Below are 14,615 nucleotides of genomic sequence, written 5' to 3'. Positions count from 1 at the left end.
GTCAGTATCTGTTAAAAATGCAGATGGAGCCCCTTCACCCAGCAGGTCTACTTCTAGGACCTACCGAAATTGACAGGTGTGCAGCTCCTCCTTGACCCCTGGCCATCAGAGCAAAACATGGAAACAATGTGAGCTCAATAAAGCATGGGCTAATTATGGTTAAAAAAAATGAAGTCCTTTACTGATAGATGTGGACTGCTCTTTAAGAAACTTTAGGTAAAAAGCAAGATAGACAACAGTGTGTGTAGAATGCTGCTGTTTGGGTAAAAGGGGGGTAAGATTTTGCAGATATTTGCTTGTATGTGCGTAACTATTTTTCTCTGAGGTTACATTAGATGCTGTGATGACTTGCTGGGGCAGGGAGGGTTGGTTTGCTGGGTAATGGGGGCCCAGGGTGGGAGGGAGACTTCTCACTCTATATACTTATTTTGACTCCTGAATTTATTAATTAAATGAATATTTTTATTTCCCTGATGAGAAAATTGTATCACGAGGTCATTCATAACGTAGGTTATTTGATGTCATTTAAAAAACATGACATTATTTCGATTAAAGTCATGGTTGTGTTGAGAATCCTGCTGGTTTATTTTTCTTGGGGAACGCATGCCTCAGAAGTCATGGTTTGGAAGGTTTTTTGAGGACAGTGGTTCCACATCTGCAGGACAGAGCTTGGTCCTTCCCGGAGAACAGGCTGCCACTCAGACGCTCCTGCCTGGAGGCCTCTGGTGCAGAATACGTGAATCATTGTACCAGGCTTCATTTTGCTCAGAAACTACTTAGAATTATTCATTGGGCCCTTTTGGTTTTACCAGGTTCTCCAGAGGCATTTCTGGGTGATGATGATGTTGATAAAGCTGATGGCACTTTGCATCTGTTGAGCACCATGAACTTTGCCAAGTGCTTTCCTACTCATGATCTCATTTAATTGTCACTGGGAACTGTGAGGTTGGAAGCACAGATCTGATTCCCATCTTGTTGTGGATGAAGAATTTAGAGGGTTTAAATAACTTGCCTGATGTCTCCTGGTAAATGCTGATCTTCCTGCTGCCAGAGTTTCAGTGTATAAGCCAAGATGAGGAAGAATGGCTGAACAGTGCTTCTGGCCCAGGAACCATGTCATACTTGTCAGCGTCCATCGTGGGTGTAGTTCAGGGGTTTTCAGTTGGGTGATTTTGCCCTTGGGGGACACTGACGATGTTTGGAGACATTTTCAGTTATCAGAACCTGGGGTGTGTCACTGGCATCTAGTGGGCAGAGCCAGGGGTGCTGCTAAACATGCTGCAGTGCATGGGGAGGCCTGCAACAGAGCTGAGCAGCCCCAAAAGTCAGTGCTGGGGTGGAGGACCCCTGGTGTGGCTGAAAAGAAGAGCCTTGCCTGCAGCCCCCAAAGCCTGTCTCTTGCTTTCTCAAGCTTATCCGTGGGATCGCCCTTGAACATTTCTTCCTTCAGATTGTTGGTGGTAGAAATGATTCTTTGGGATCTCGACGGAGGCGCATTTCAGGGCCCTCTCCTGGCACCCGTGTTGACTGTCTGTTGTTCTGCCTTGCCAGTGCAGTGCTGCAGGGGCGTGGGTGAGTGCGGCCCACATTATGTATGGGCACCAGAAGACTAAGACCCGGCCTTTACTCTGTCCCCTTTTTCTTTCTTTACTTTACTTTTTTTTAAAAATTCTGGAATACATGTGCAGAACGTGCAGGTTTGTTACATAGGTATACACGTGCTGTGGTGGTTTGCTGCACCCATCAGCCTGTCATCTACATTAGGTATTTCTCCTAATGCTATCCCTCCCCTAGCTCCCCACCCCCTGACAGGCCCCAGTGTGTGATGTTCCCCTCCCTGTGTCCATGTGTTCCTGTCCCCGCCCCTCCTCCACTTCCTCCCATTTCCATGGGAAGGAGGGAAAAGCTGCCATCCTTTGTGGTTGGTGTTGGGTGTTGGGGTCCTCCTCTGTTAGTGGCTGGTGCATGCGGCGCACAGGAAGAGAGCCCCAGGGATGCCAGGCAGGGGTGCAGCTGCTGCCTGTGTCTAGCGGGCTCCATGCAGTCCCCTGGGCCAACCTTCAGCGGCTGGAATGGTTGCACACTTGAAACTGCCTTTGCAAAATGATGACTGAGACAGTGAAAGAGATCAAACTTAACTGACTCCATCTTGCTTCTAAACTCCAAGCTGTCCTTGTTCATTCCTGGGCATAGGCTGACCTAACTTTGGGAGAAACTTAGTTTATAGGTTAAACAAAGATGGTAGCAGCCCTTTGCCAAAGCAGACCGCCTTCTTGCCTGGGTACCAGACTACTTTTGTAGAACTAACATTAGCCACAAGATTGGAAATTATGGTTTAGGATTCATGCAGCTGGGGGCTACAAGATTCTGACCCACTCTAAACTGCTCCAAAGAACAGTTCCTGAGATATTTTGCAGGCCCTGCACTTGATGGATCAGCTGGTCCCACTCAGATCAATAAACTGGCTCATCTGATCTTGTGCCCCCCACTCCCCCCCGCCACCCCGCCCAGGAACTGACTGAGCGCAAGAAGACAGCTCTGGCTCCCTATGATTTCGTCTCTGATCAGTCAGCACTTCTGGCTCACTGGCTTCCCCTCACCCACCAAATTATCCTTAAAAACTCTGCTCCCCGAACGCTGGGAGAGACTGATTTCAGTAATAATAAAACTCCAGTCTCCCGCACAGCCGGCTCTGCATGAATTACTCTTTCTCAGTTGCAGTTCCCCTGTCTTGATGAATCGCCTCTGTCTAGGCACCGGCAAGGTGAACCCATTGGACGGTGACGCACCCAATGAGGTTGAAAAGCAGGTTCCACCCAGAGTGGAGCTTTTCCTGACATGATATCCCACCCCCTGGTTGTTGGTGCTGGTGTGTGAGTCACAGGCCCAGCCCAGTGTTTGAGACGCAGTGACCTCAATAAGGACTTGAGCTGGTTTCCTGAGTGCCCTCTGGTAAGCCTTTTGTCTGGGTAGCCTTGCCACCCAGCGCGTCTGCTACCAGGAATGAGCTGGAGGGAAACGGGAAGGCTGTGTTTTTTTCTCCATCTTCCTCTCCAGGAAGGAGGTGGCCTTGGTCCTGAGGCGGGCTTTGCTCTGGGTGGAGAGCTTCTGGACGTTCTGTTGTTGCTTGCACGTCCTGGAAAGGATCAGGGCGACACAGAAAACTGGGTTGAGGTGTCCTGCTAGGCCTCCTTGAAAGGAGAAGGTAGCCAGGTGAAGGTTATTTTGTTTGCTTGGCAGGTAGTGACATTGGTGGTCAGATTGAGAGCAGCAGCGAACTGAGGAGGGCAGAGGTTTGGAGTGCAGATGGACGAGGAGGTGGTCACTTGTGCCTTGCTGCTCCAGGAAGCTGCCTGGTGACCCTGAGTTCCCTAAGTCAGCAAAAGATTGTTTCCCAGGGTGTCATATTGCACAGCTGGCTGCAGTGGGAGAAGAGGCGGGGAGATCACCTCCTTGCTGGGAGCAGACTTAATGCCCAGAAAATAGAAGGGATGGGAGCCAGCGAAACCAGTTAAACAGCAGCTGTTAAAAAGGGAGTGGGAGTAGAAATGTCAAAGTTCCGAGGTCTCTTAGAGAAAAGCCATTTAGATTTCACGTGCCATCTAGAAAGATACTGGTGTTTTCCTGGAAGAGCTTACTGTGGCATGCCCATTCCCCAGGAGCAAGGATTGTGGGAGCCTGCGGGTGAGCGTGTGTGTGAGATGAAGGTGTGCCGAAGGACGCTCTGGATGATGGAAGCTTCCCTGAAATCAGAGCCTGGGGTCACCAAGCCTCCTCAAGGCAGGTGCCCATGACTGGGTGGTTATTGAATGAGCAACATGCCTGTCCCTCTGAGTTGGGTGTCCGACACATCGTTTGAGGCTTCCGCGCTTGTCCAGTCAAGACTGAAGTTGTCTTTATTATCTTAGTAGTCAAGGGCATTTAAAAGCTTGAAAAGCGTTCAACATACATTAAACCTTGGGCTGTTTATTTGGACTGTCATAGAATCAACTCCAGATGGCATGGCAGGATTTAGTTTGAATTTTGAGAGGAATGCGTTTTACAAACACAGTGCATCTGGCCATTAGCGCCTCCCAGAGTCAACAGGAGTTACCCTTCCTTGGTCACAGGGTCCACAGTTCACATTTGCTGAACTCGAGCACACCAGCACTGTCCCTGGGCACTTGAGTTTGCTGTTAAGTGGAAAATGCAGAGAAATAAACCTGAAATGAAAATCAGAGCAACAGATAATAAAAGTAAAGTTTGCCTGGGGCGTGGGGAGGGGAAGACAAGTGAAGCCTTTTCCTGACTTGCCAACCTCCAAAAGTAAAAATGCCTGGGAAGTTGGGATGTGTTCTCCAAGGGTGAGTTCATTTGGAGTCAGAGCAGTGAGACCTGCAGTGGGGTGAGCTGAGGGGTCTTCCTTGGGTGTTCTAAGAGCCAGACGCAGTGCTGTCCCAAAGGGACCAGAGAACTTCAGAAAAGTTTCTTCTTTTCTTTTTCTCCGTGTGTGCAAAACCCACCGTCGAGCTTTTGAGTCAGCAGCGAAGCAGGCTGATGTCTGAACCCCGTGAACCCACTGTGAACCCGCACTCTGGCGGTGGCGTCCCGTGCCAGCCGTGGGTTCTTGGCTGCTCGCCGTGGCCAGGCTCTTGGCCAAGGCCTCGTGCGGAAGCTCAGGAGACAGCTGCCCAGGCCCCTAGGTTGTGAAGTGGGAGTCTGGATCCAGACCCTGCCCAGGCTGCCCCGTGCCCTGCACTGCCTGCCTCCCCCAGGAGAGTGGGCAGGTTTGCAGGCTTGTTTTCCAGGGAGTAGCACTTTGGGATTTGTGTTTTTAAAGAGAACTCTGCAAGTCAGGAGGGCTGAGTAGCTTCGAGAGAGACCACAGGGAAGGTAGGCGCAGAGCTGGGGACTGTGAGAGCCGGGGCCTTGAGAAGACACAGACACGCATGTTAGGACAGGCCTGCTTTTCTGGAAAGCTCCCTGAGCGGGGAGAGGGTGGCAGCTTCGGGAGGTGCTGGAATTGGCTGCCCTTCTAGCAAACAGGCAAGTGAGTCGGAAGCCACGCTAGGCGGCCCCTCCGCTCACAGGGGCCTGGAGACACACAGCGGGGGACGGGCGCAGGGAGGCTCAGTGCCGCCGGAGGGAGGAAGAGGGGAGGGTCTTGCCTTGGCACTGCTCTCCCGATGTGTGTGACACTGCTGCCTCAGCTGGCTGCAGGTTCTCAGGTCTCCTGTGCCTGAGGATCCCCCCAGTGAACTGGCCTAAAAAAGGAAACACCTGGTCCCCCTTCCGAGCTCCTGGGGCAGTGGGTGGAACGCACTCCCGGGAGCCCTGGAGTCAGGTGCGGGCCGCCGAGCACACCCCATGGCTCCCTCCCAGATCGTGGTGGGGGTTTCCCTGTGCTCTGGGGGCCCCTGCACAGTTCTCACTTTGACACACTTCCCTTGCTGGTACATGTTTGTAAAACTTTCTAGCTCCAATATACTACTGAAAAATACCCTTTGATTATTAAAAAAAAATTTCCTGGATTCATTTTGAAAATGATTCTCTTCTTTTCTTTTTTATAGGATACAAAATTATGGATAATAATGGAATATCTTGGTGGAGGCTCTGCACTAGATCTAGTAAGTATTATGTTGGACGCAGAATATACATATTGAGCCTTTTTCTCAGGAAACCTGGGTTTTAAAGAATCTGTTGCATGTATCCATTTCTTTTTCGTTCTTTCAAGTTGCATTAAAAAAGGAACCAAACTATTCCTTCTGTGTCTTTGCGTCTTAAATATCACTAAAAATTATCGGTCTACTTTTTTTTTTTTTTGAGAAAGAGTCTTGCCCTGTTACCCAGGCTGGATTGCAGTGGCACAATCTCAGCTCACTGCTACCACCACCTCCCGGGCACAAGTGATTCTTGTGCCTCAGCCTCCCGAGTAACTGGGTCTACAGGTGCATGCCACCACACCTGGCCAATTTTGTGGTTTTTGTTGTTGGGTGGTTTATTTTATTTTATTTTTTGGTAGAAATAGGGTTTTGCCATGTTGGCCAGGCTGGTCTTGAACTCCTGACCTCAAGTGATCGCCTTGTCTTGGCCTCCCAAAGTGAACCACTACACCCAGCCTATCTGTCTACTTTTGAAACCAGCTGTTTTGTTTCATGGGAAATCAATGAATCCATAGAAGGAAGCAAGGAAGGATCATGCCTGGAGTTATCTCACCTAAGAACAGTTTGGTAGCTTATTTTCCGAAACAGGTTCTATTTACTTTTGTAGGGCTGTTATCTTACCATTGTTTCATATTTCACATGACAACTTAGTTTCCAAAATAAGCGTATAATATTTTCATTTTGGAAGTAAGGAGCAGGGTGTGATTATGGAGGTCGGATGTTGGATGTGGGAGCAGTGGCCGTGCCAAGGGGAACACACACTTCCCCGCTTGCCAGCGCTCCCAGGGCATGGAGGTGGGGCTGGCCCGCACCAGTGATGCCTCCTCTGAACTCTCCCAAGTGCCTTCTGTGGCCTCCAGTCCACAGGTAAGGTAGAGGAAGCCAGGTGGAGGGTGACTGTACCGTCCTGGTCTGTGATTTGCTTGTGTAAAACATGGCTTCCTATTGGGTTTTGGTGCAGTGCTCACAGATAGCCGGCATATGTCATGAGCACAGCTGAAGTCATCCTTGAAGCACAGTAAATGCAAACGAATTCGCACAGCTGTTTAGCACTTGCTGTCTCATCCCTGCTGTGGTTATGCAGCGAAGTCACTGTGATCACTCTTGCCCCACCCCTCCTGTAAGTGCAGGGCATTTAGGTGAGTGGTGATTTTCAAGATAGGCCAGATCTGTCATTGCAGTGTTAGAGGTTGGGGCCTGGATGATAGACAGCCATCAGGATGACAGGGCTGTGGTTTCCACTGCAGTTGCAGGGAGAGCTGAAGGAAGCTGTGTTTTTTTTAGTGTGGTCCACACAGATATGATTCATTAAGGAAAGAACACCCCTTTGAGAGGAAATTTCTTAGGCTTGGTACAGTGGCTCACGCTTACAGTCTCTTCACTTTTGGGAGGCTGAGGTGGGAGGATCACTTGAGCCCAGAAGTTCAGGACTGGCCTGGGACATATAGCAAAATCCCATCTCTACAAAAAATTTAATTATAAAATAAATAAGATGAAACTTCTTTCTCACAGTAATAGTAGCAATTGATAGTTTTTTGGGGGACGATAAACTTCTGAAACTGTGTATCTCCAGAAGGCTAATGTACCCAATTTATATAATCAAATACTGTTGTAAACCATAAAAATAATTGATAAAAATGGTATTAAAAAGGGAGATTTCAAGAAAAATTAATATGGTATAAAAATTACATTAAAAAGGGAAAAACAGCAATGTAGCAGGATTACTTTTACAACTTATTTTGGTTCCTTTGCATAAATATTAACATTATACATAAAGAGCTTTTCATTTTTTCACTCTGTGGAAATACTACAGAAATGTAGAAAATTACCTCGTTTTATGTAATTAGATTTACCATTATCTTAAGTGAATTTCATTTGTAGCATATACGAAGTTGTTTACATGGACTCTTTTTCCTACATTAAGTCCTTCAGAAGAGCAATTCCAGTAATGCTTTAGCGTGTTCATTTTTAATGGTATAATAATTTTATTTGATGATAACCTTCGAATTTCTTTGAATTGCAGTTGGTGGAGTTTTAGACATTACAGTTGGAAGGAGGGTAAAACTCTCCACTTAAAAAAATCCCGGATGGTATGAGACTTCCAGCAAACTATATTCGCTTCTGCTTGAGGAGTGCTGGTGACAAGGGACAGACATTCCTTTTTGAATGTCCTTAATCGTCTCATTTAATTGGTGCAGGAATGGAGACCCTCACGGGTGAGGGGTCCCAGCTAGGAGACCCTCAGGGTTGAGGGGTGCCAGCTAGCAGATAGCGCTGCGCCTTGACCCTTGCTCTGCCAGCTCAGAGCCTGTGGCCTCCCTTGACCCCACACTGTCCTCTACCCACCTCAAATGTTGTCGTCTTTCTCCATTTTTACCCTTTTCTGTTGACCTGCTCTCAGCCCCTCAGAGAGGCCACACTTTCTTGGGAAGGGGTGTTTTGGAGGTAGGCCGGGAGCTGTTGCAGTCTTTGCTTCTTTCCCACATCCACACCACCGGGCCCTCTCGAGGTGCAAGGAGCTGAGGGGAACTGAAAGTCCATCCGGAATTTTACAGATGCATGGGCACCCTGGAGAGGGGAAGTGACTTTGCCCCGAGTTAAAGATTGGGTGGCAGACAACGTGGCATATACGTAAATCTCAGACCCCACATTTTGGAGCGAAAGATGAAGCAGAGAGGCTTTATGACTTGAAGGCTAGGATGAGCCCAGGTCTGCTTGGGTGGCTTGCTGAGATGTCACCCGTGGACGTCTGCTGTTGGGCATGGGCATCCCTCAGCTGGCAGGGGATGCGTCCTTTAGCAGCTACCTTTTCTGCTCTCCGGGTGCTTTTTAGCTTTTAAAAAATGCAAATTTGGGATCTCATGTGGAGAATAGAGACAGTATTATTAAGAGCCATGAATATAAAATAGGTATACATTTTATTTTGAATGCACATATTTGAGTGTGCTCAGTCTGTTGATTAAAAAAAATTTAAAATGGTAAATGGAAATTAGTGTTTATATGATCCTAAGGCCACCGGGCTCTTGGAATATAACTTGAAAACTACTTATGTCAGTCATCTCTCTAGTTCCAGCCACCTTGCCTGTAGGGTACCCTGACTTAGAAGAGCATAAGTAGTATCACACAGTCCAAGACACCCTAACTTACAATGCAGTCCATCTTTGTAGCCTCGTGAGGGAAATCATTTTTCATTCGGCATAGACTTGTGTGCCTCCTGCGTCTCAGCAGCTGCTCTGGCCATTGGGGGTTATTGCAGTGGACACAGCAGCTAAAAAGTCCTGCTCTTGGGGAGTTCTGTTGGTGAGGTTGGTCAGTTACACGGTTTGTTAGAAGATTCCTTCCTATAAGGAAAACAGTGCAGGCGGGGGAGGTGAATGGGGGAGCTGGAGTGAGGATGAGCCTCAGAGGGCCTGAGACCAGGAGGTTTTAGCTGGTTAAAAGATAGTTAGCATTGCCAGAGAATCCCAGGGATAACCTTGGAATCTAATTACAAAGGGACTGTGCTGCATAAACCAGTCACTTAGGCAGAGGTGTTTGACAGACTTAAAAAATGAGTCCACAACATGGGTTTTAAGAAGTGAGATGGCATATTCATTGATGTTTAGGCCAAACTGCCATCCTAGTAGCTCTGAAATAGTGTCTCACAAAAGATAGAAATTCATTTCTCCCCCGCACGTGGGGCCAGTGGCTCTGGCCCACACTGTCACGGTCTGTGCTGGTGGGTGGCTCCACCATCCGGAGCCCCGGGCTTCCCTTGATCTTCAGCCATTGTCCTCTCTCGCTGCCAGTGCTTCAGGGCCAAGACCAAGCAGGGGCACGGGGCACGTTTGCTCCTGTCTGTCCCGCTGGCAAGGTCTTAGTTGTGTGACCACAGGCTGCTGCTTAGAGTCTGGGAAATGTGGTCTCTTGTCGTGGCTGTGTGCCCAGCTGATAGTCCCTATTATAGAGCAGGGAAGGACAGACTCGGGGAGGGGGAGTTAGAAGTCACCCAGAGGTGGGATGTGGTCTAGGTTTTTTTCCTGGGTCCTATTTGAAGAGTCTGCAAGTGCCTGAATGATGGAGAGCATGGTCATGATGGCGAACGCCGGCCGATGACTTGGAGAACTTGGCCTGGTCCAAGCTGCTCATGAGGCACTCTGGGGTAGACAACAGCTGAATACCCTTTATAGTGGATTTTGATGCAGGAAGGATTTCTCCCCAAATAAGGGAGAGTTTTATCTCTTTTTCTCCTCTTCCTCCTCTTTCCCCAAGGGCATATAAGTCAATGTTGGATGGTGTTCAGGGCAGATTTAAAAGGGCGGAACCACGCAGATAGTCATCACAGAGCCAGCCCTTAATTATCCAGGGGAGGATTTTCCATGAGCGTTCCTCGCCTCTTCTTCTTAGCGCCCTTTGAGGATGACAGCCGGCCGCTCTGCCGTTGCTTTTGGGAGACTTGGTAATGGAAGGGAGGGTGGTTAAGTCCAAGTCTAGCCACAGGTTATTGATCGTTGGCTTGGGCATAGACTTGGTGAAGAAGGAGGTGGGAGATGGGACCCAACTCTAGTGTGACTTTTGGTTTCTTTTTGTTTGTTTGTTTGTTTGTTTGTTTTGAGACGGAATCTTGCTCTGTCGCCCTGGCTGGAGTGCATTGGTGTGATCTTGGCTCATTGCAACCTCCGCCTCCTGGGTTCAAGTGATTCTCCTGCCTGATCCTCCCAAGTAGCTGGGATTACAAGCATGTGCCACCAAGCCCGGCTAATTTTTCTGTATTTTTAGTAGAGATGGGGTTTCACCATGTTGGCTAGGCTGGTCTTGAACTCCCGACCTCAGGTGATCCACCCTTCTCAGCCTCCCAAAGTGCTGGGATTACAGGCGTGAGCCAGCGCACCTGGCCTCTCACATGACTTTGATCTTTGGTCGAGTGGATTCTCCTGCACTTCAGGGTTGGGAGCAAAAGCAAACACTCCGGCATCTTATCCTCCTCCGCATGTTCCACCCGGTGATGAGAAGAGTCTGTGTTCCTCATTTTGAAAATCAAAATTTCTACATTCTATGAACACCGAAAAATAGATGTGGAGAAAACAGACTTACCACAAGGCAGGGTTTTCCAGCTTGTGTTCTTTAGAATAGTAGTTTCGATATGCATTTCTTGTAAAAAAGACTTTTGGTCAGTTAACTGGGAAAAACTATGTTCTGGGGAGCAGAGTCTGTGCCCTAATGTCTTAGTCTGAGGTAACTTTTGGACAATATCTTAATTGGAATTTGGGACAATTCCTGGCAGGCGATGGACACAGGCATTTTGACCTTCTCCGAGCATATATGTGAGGTCATATTAAAAGTGACAAGTGCATTCTCTGCACCTGGGTACTGAGTGGAGAAGGCCGGGGTGGCTGGATTCCAGCTGTGTCTACTGCCAGGCAGGCCAGAGTCGCATTGAGGCCAGTGTGAGGAGAGGCCACCTCTGAGAGTGGCCCTGACCCTGGGATTGCTGTGTAGACCAGGGCGGGCCTGCAAGCGAAGGCAGCACAGCTCACCCATGAGCCGGAAAGCAGCGCCAGGTATGAGTCAGGCTGTGGTTTTGGTGACAAGGGCTGTCTCGGTTGCCCCCATACTGCGCCCTACAAGCCCTTCCGGATATTGAACAGGATGTCCTAGTGAAGGAGCTGAGACATGGAAGGGGGACTATCGGGGTCTGTCCCTGATTAGTCTGAGTCTGTCCCTGCATGCCTGAGTCAGATGCTTCCCGCAGAGGAGCACCCTAGTTTTCATCCCCTTTGGCTTAAAGCACATAACTTACCTTTTTAAAACTAAGTGAAAGGCCCCAGATTGGGTCTTCCTGTTGGCTGAAATGTGTGGGTGTGGGCTGTGAAGACATTCACTGTCACGCCTGAAAACCACGAATGGGGGGACCATGATTCGGGGGAACCTACCTGTATTGATTAGACATCTGCCCTCTGTCCGGCTCCGTTTCTGTGTCTGCTGTCTGTCTGGCTCTGTTTCTGTGGTTCCGGGGAGCGTCGGTGGCTTTGCTGCTGTCGTCCGTGGAATTACTGTTTTTGACTGACTGCCCCATTCTGCAGGGGGCAGCGGGGGGCTTCCCATTTGGTTTGAAGTGAGCCTGTTACCCTGGTTTTCCTTTCCTTTTAAATGGAGATGTGGATACCTGACATTTCTTGCTTTCATCTTGTACAGTTGTGGATATAAAGGAGTCAACAGGAACAACTATTTTGAGTTTCTGAGAATAAAAGCTTTCAGAGGTAATTATTACCTCAGGGATAATATAATAATTATTTTTATTATATAATATCGATTATATAACAAATCCCAAACTATTAGGATTTAAGCTGTTTCAGCTGCATTCCCCCAAGTTGGGGAGCTTTAACTGCGGATTTAAAAAATTTCTAGTACAAGGATATCTTCAGAGGCGCCAGGCTCCTAGGCCTTCTTTCCTAGGTGTTTTTGGGTACGGGGTGAGCCTTCTGATAAGGGAACCACATATGTTGGGACAGATCCTGGCTGCTCTGTGAGTCTCTGGGCTGTTTGTTTCCTGGAGTGAAATCCCCAGCCTGTGCCCCGCCCCTGCCATGGCCGGAGGGGCGCCCTGTGGTCAGCTGCAGGCACAGGCGGGGCTGCGGGCTTCCTGGTTGGCTCCGCTTTGCTTCATTCAGCAAGGCCGTTTTCTTGGGCTCTTTGTTTTTTTAAGTGTCTGTCAGTGGACTGTAATTGTTAGGGCTAAATCACGTGTTTTAAGTGAAGAAAATTTCAGGTTTTAATTACCCTTGTCCATTAACATGGATAGTGTTTCTGTTTTATCTCAAACTGTTCATAAGATAATCATTTAAGTAACTTTAAGACTTTTTTTCTCTTCTTAGTTAGAACCTGGCCCATTAGATGAAACCCAGATCGCTACTATATTAAGAGAAATACTGAAAGGACTTGATTATCTCCATTCGGAGAAGAAAATCCATAGAGACATTAAAGGTAAGAGGACGTCCATTTTCATTCCTTTGAAATACCGAAGGCGGTGGTGGGGTTGCACTGAAGCCTTCTCAAGGGAAGGTGCCCGCACCCATTTATCCTGCACGTTTGCCTTGCCTGGGCTGGGCTGGCTTTGAGGGGGTCTGTTCTCGTTGGGCTCGACACCTAGCCGGGGAGAAGACGCCCTTGTGGCAGTGCATGGAGTTGTAAGTCCACGCCGCTCAGGGCCCCCTTGGCTTTCTTTTGCAGCGGCCAACGTCCTGCTGTCCGAGCACGGGGAGGTGAAGCTGGCGGACTTTGGCGTGGCCGGCCAGCTGACGGACACCCAGATCAAAAGGAACACTTTCGTGGGCACCCCATTCTGGATGGCACCCGAGGTCATCAAACAGTCGGCCTACGACTCGAAGGTGAGGGGAAGGTGAGGGGAAGGTGAGGGGAAGGTGAGGGCGGCGCTGTGCCTCACGAGGCCTGGAGGGCTCCCGCCTTTTGTTCTTTAGCCTGGTGGCTTTTGTAAGTTGGACCGAAGCTGGTACCTTGAGGTAGGTCATAAAGGTAATTCTTCAACCTTAGTTACAGTTTTCTCCTGTCTCCTGCTGTATCATTTAATATCCTTTGCTGATCCAGCCCACCATGATCGAGGTTTTGAGCTCAGGCCATGTGTGTTTGGCGGCGGTGGGGACACAGGACGAAGCAGGTTCAGAACGGGGCGGGAGGAAGAGAAGGGCCGTGGCGGTGCGGGGTGGAGGCGTGTGCAGCTGCAGAGGGGCTCCCCCTGCTGTCTGGGCACAGCTGGGTGTTGAAGTGAAAGCGCATGGAATCTGCAGCCTTGAAGGGGGCTATAGAGAAAGCGGCTCCCGTAAGAGAAAGGGAGGGAGTCCACGGAAGTGTGAGAATGGAGGAAGATGCTTTGAGTGACTGCTGCAGGGTCTTCCTGTTATTTTTAGTTCTCAGGATTCTCGTTCCCAGCCTGTCCTTGTCAACATGAGATGAAACCCTAACCCTTTCTTCCCACTGTTTTTCCTTGTTCTGTGTTATGCTCTCCTAGTTTTTCTCATACTCTTTTTCTCTGGTGCCCTCCACTTTTGTGAACTCTGTTAAATGGGACAAAACATCCCGGGACTTTGCCTCCTGGGGCTCTGGTTTAACTTCAGTTCCCACAGTCTGCTCTTCTCTGGATCCTGTACGCAGTTAAAAGGCCACATGATCCACGGAGAATTGGCTTTCCTGGACCCCAACTTTCTGAGCAAACATATGCCTAGATACACATACAGGCCGAACCTTGCTGCTGCTTTTAAATAGAAATCTTCCCAGTACCCAGTAGACCTCCCACCTTGTTAAACGTGGTACAGGAAGCACCAGGTGACTTTCCCTGCAGCCCCAGGGTCACCGTTGCAAGCTGTAGACTGTTAGAAAGTGTCCAGGTTGTAGCTCAAGTTGCAGGCGTGCCTGGTTCCATCATGGGAGGAGTGAGCACATCTCACTGCTGTGTGGTAGTGGTGGCCATACCTTTTCTGAGCACTATCATGGCCTTGACAGCCACTGGCTGGTGAGTGACTAGTGGGTTCCCCCCACCCCATCCCCCACACAGCAGACCTGGCTGGTCTAGGGTGTGTGTCCTGCCTGGGAGTGTCTCTACCCCACATGGGAGGGATGCCGCTTTGGCTGCTTCTCATCTCCAGCTACTTTGGCTGTTGGCCCTTTTCCTGGGGTCATGTAATTTTAGGACTCAACCAGGAACTTATATGTTTAGTCCATTCTCTTTGTTTTAAGCTGAGGCCCATTTATCAAAGTTGATCTGTGTAGATTTTGGTAAGGGTGAGACTAGAACCCATGTTTCTTAACTCATTGGATAACACCACCTTGATTGTTCTCTTCTCGTTCTTTCTAGTAAATTAGCTGATCTACCATGTGACTGAGGACTCTGATCTTAGATTTCCCTCCCTCCTTCTTTTCCTCCCTCCCTCCCTCCTTTCCTCCCTCCCTCCCTTCTTTCCTCCCTCCCTCCCTTCTTTC

The 14,615-nt window shown here is 49.0% G+C and overlaps 1 protein-coding gene across 1 annotated transcript in view; it reads left to right on the top strand.

Annotated features, from left to right (window-relative positions):
• The window catches only part of STK24 (serine/threonine kinase 24), a 69,242-nt gene that overhangs the window by 32,677 nt on the left and 21,950 nt on the right, over positions 1–14,615 (top strand). The window contains exons 3-5 of the mRNA XM_011933814.1: positions 5,550–5,606; positions 12,497–12,605; positions 12,852–13,009. Of these exons, the coding sequence (XP_011789204.1) occupies positions 5,550–5,606; positions 12,497–12,605; positions 12,852–13,009 (324 nt within the window). The remainder of the gene's footprint in view (positions 1–5,549; positions 5,607–12,496; positions 12,606–12,851; positions 13,010–14,615) is intronic.

The sequence above is a fragment of the Colobus angolensis genome, unplaced genomic scaffold (assembly GCF_000951035.1).
Source record: "Colobus angolensis palliatus isolate OR3802 unplaced genomic scaffold, Cang.pa_1.0 Scaffold13, whole genome shotgun sequence".
Classification (NCBI taxonomy): domain Eukaryota; kingdom Metazoa; phylum Chordata; class Mammalia; order Primates; family Cercopithecidae; genus Colobus; species Colobus angolensis.
Note: the sequence above shows the minus strand (reverse complement) of the source record. Positions and strands in the feature narration are given on the sequence as shown.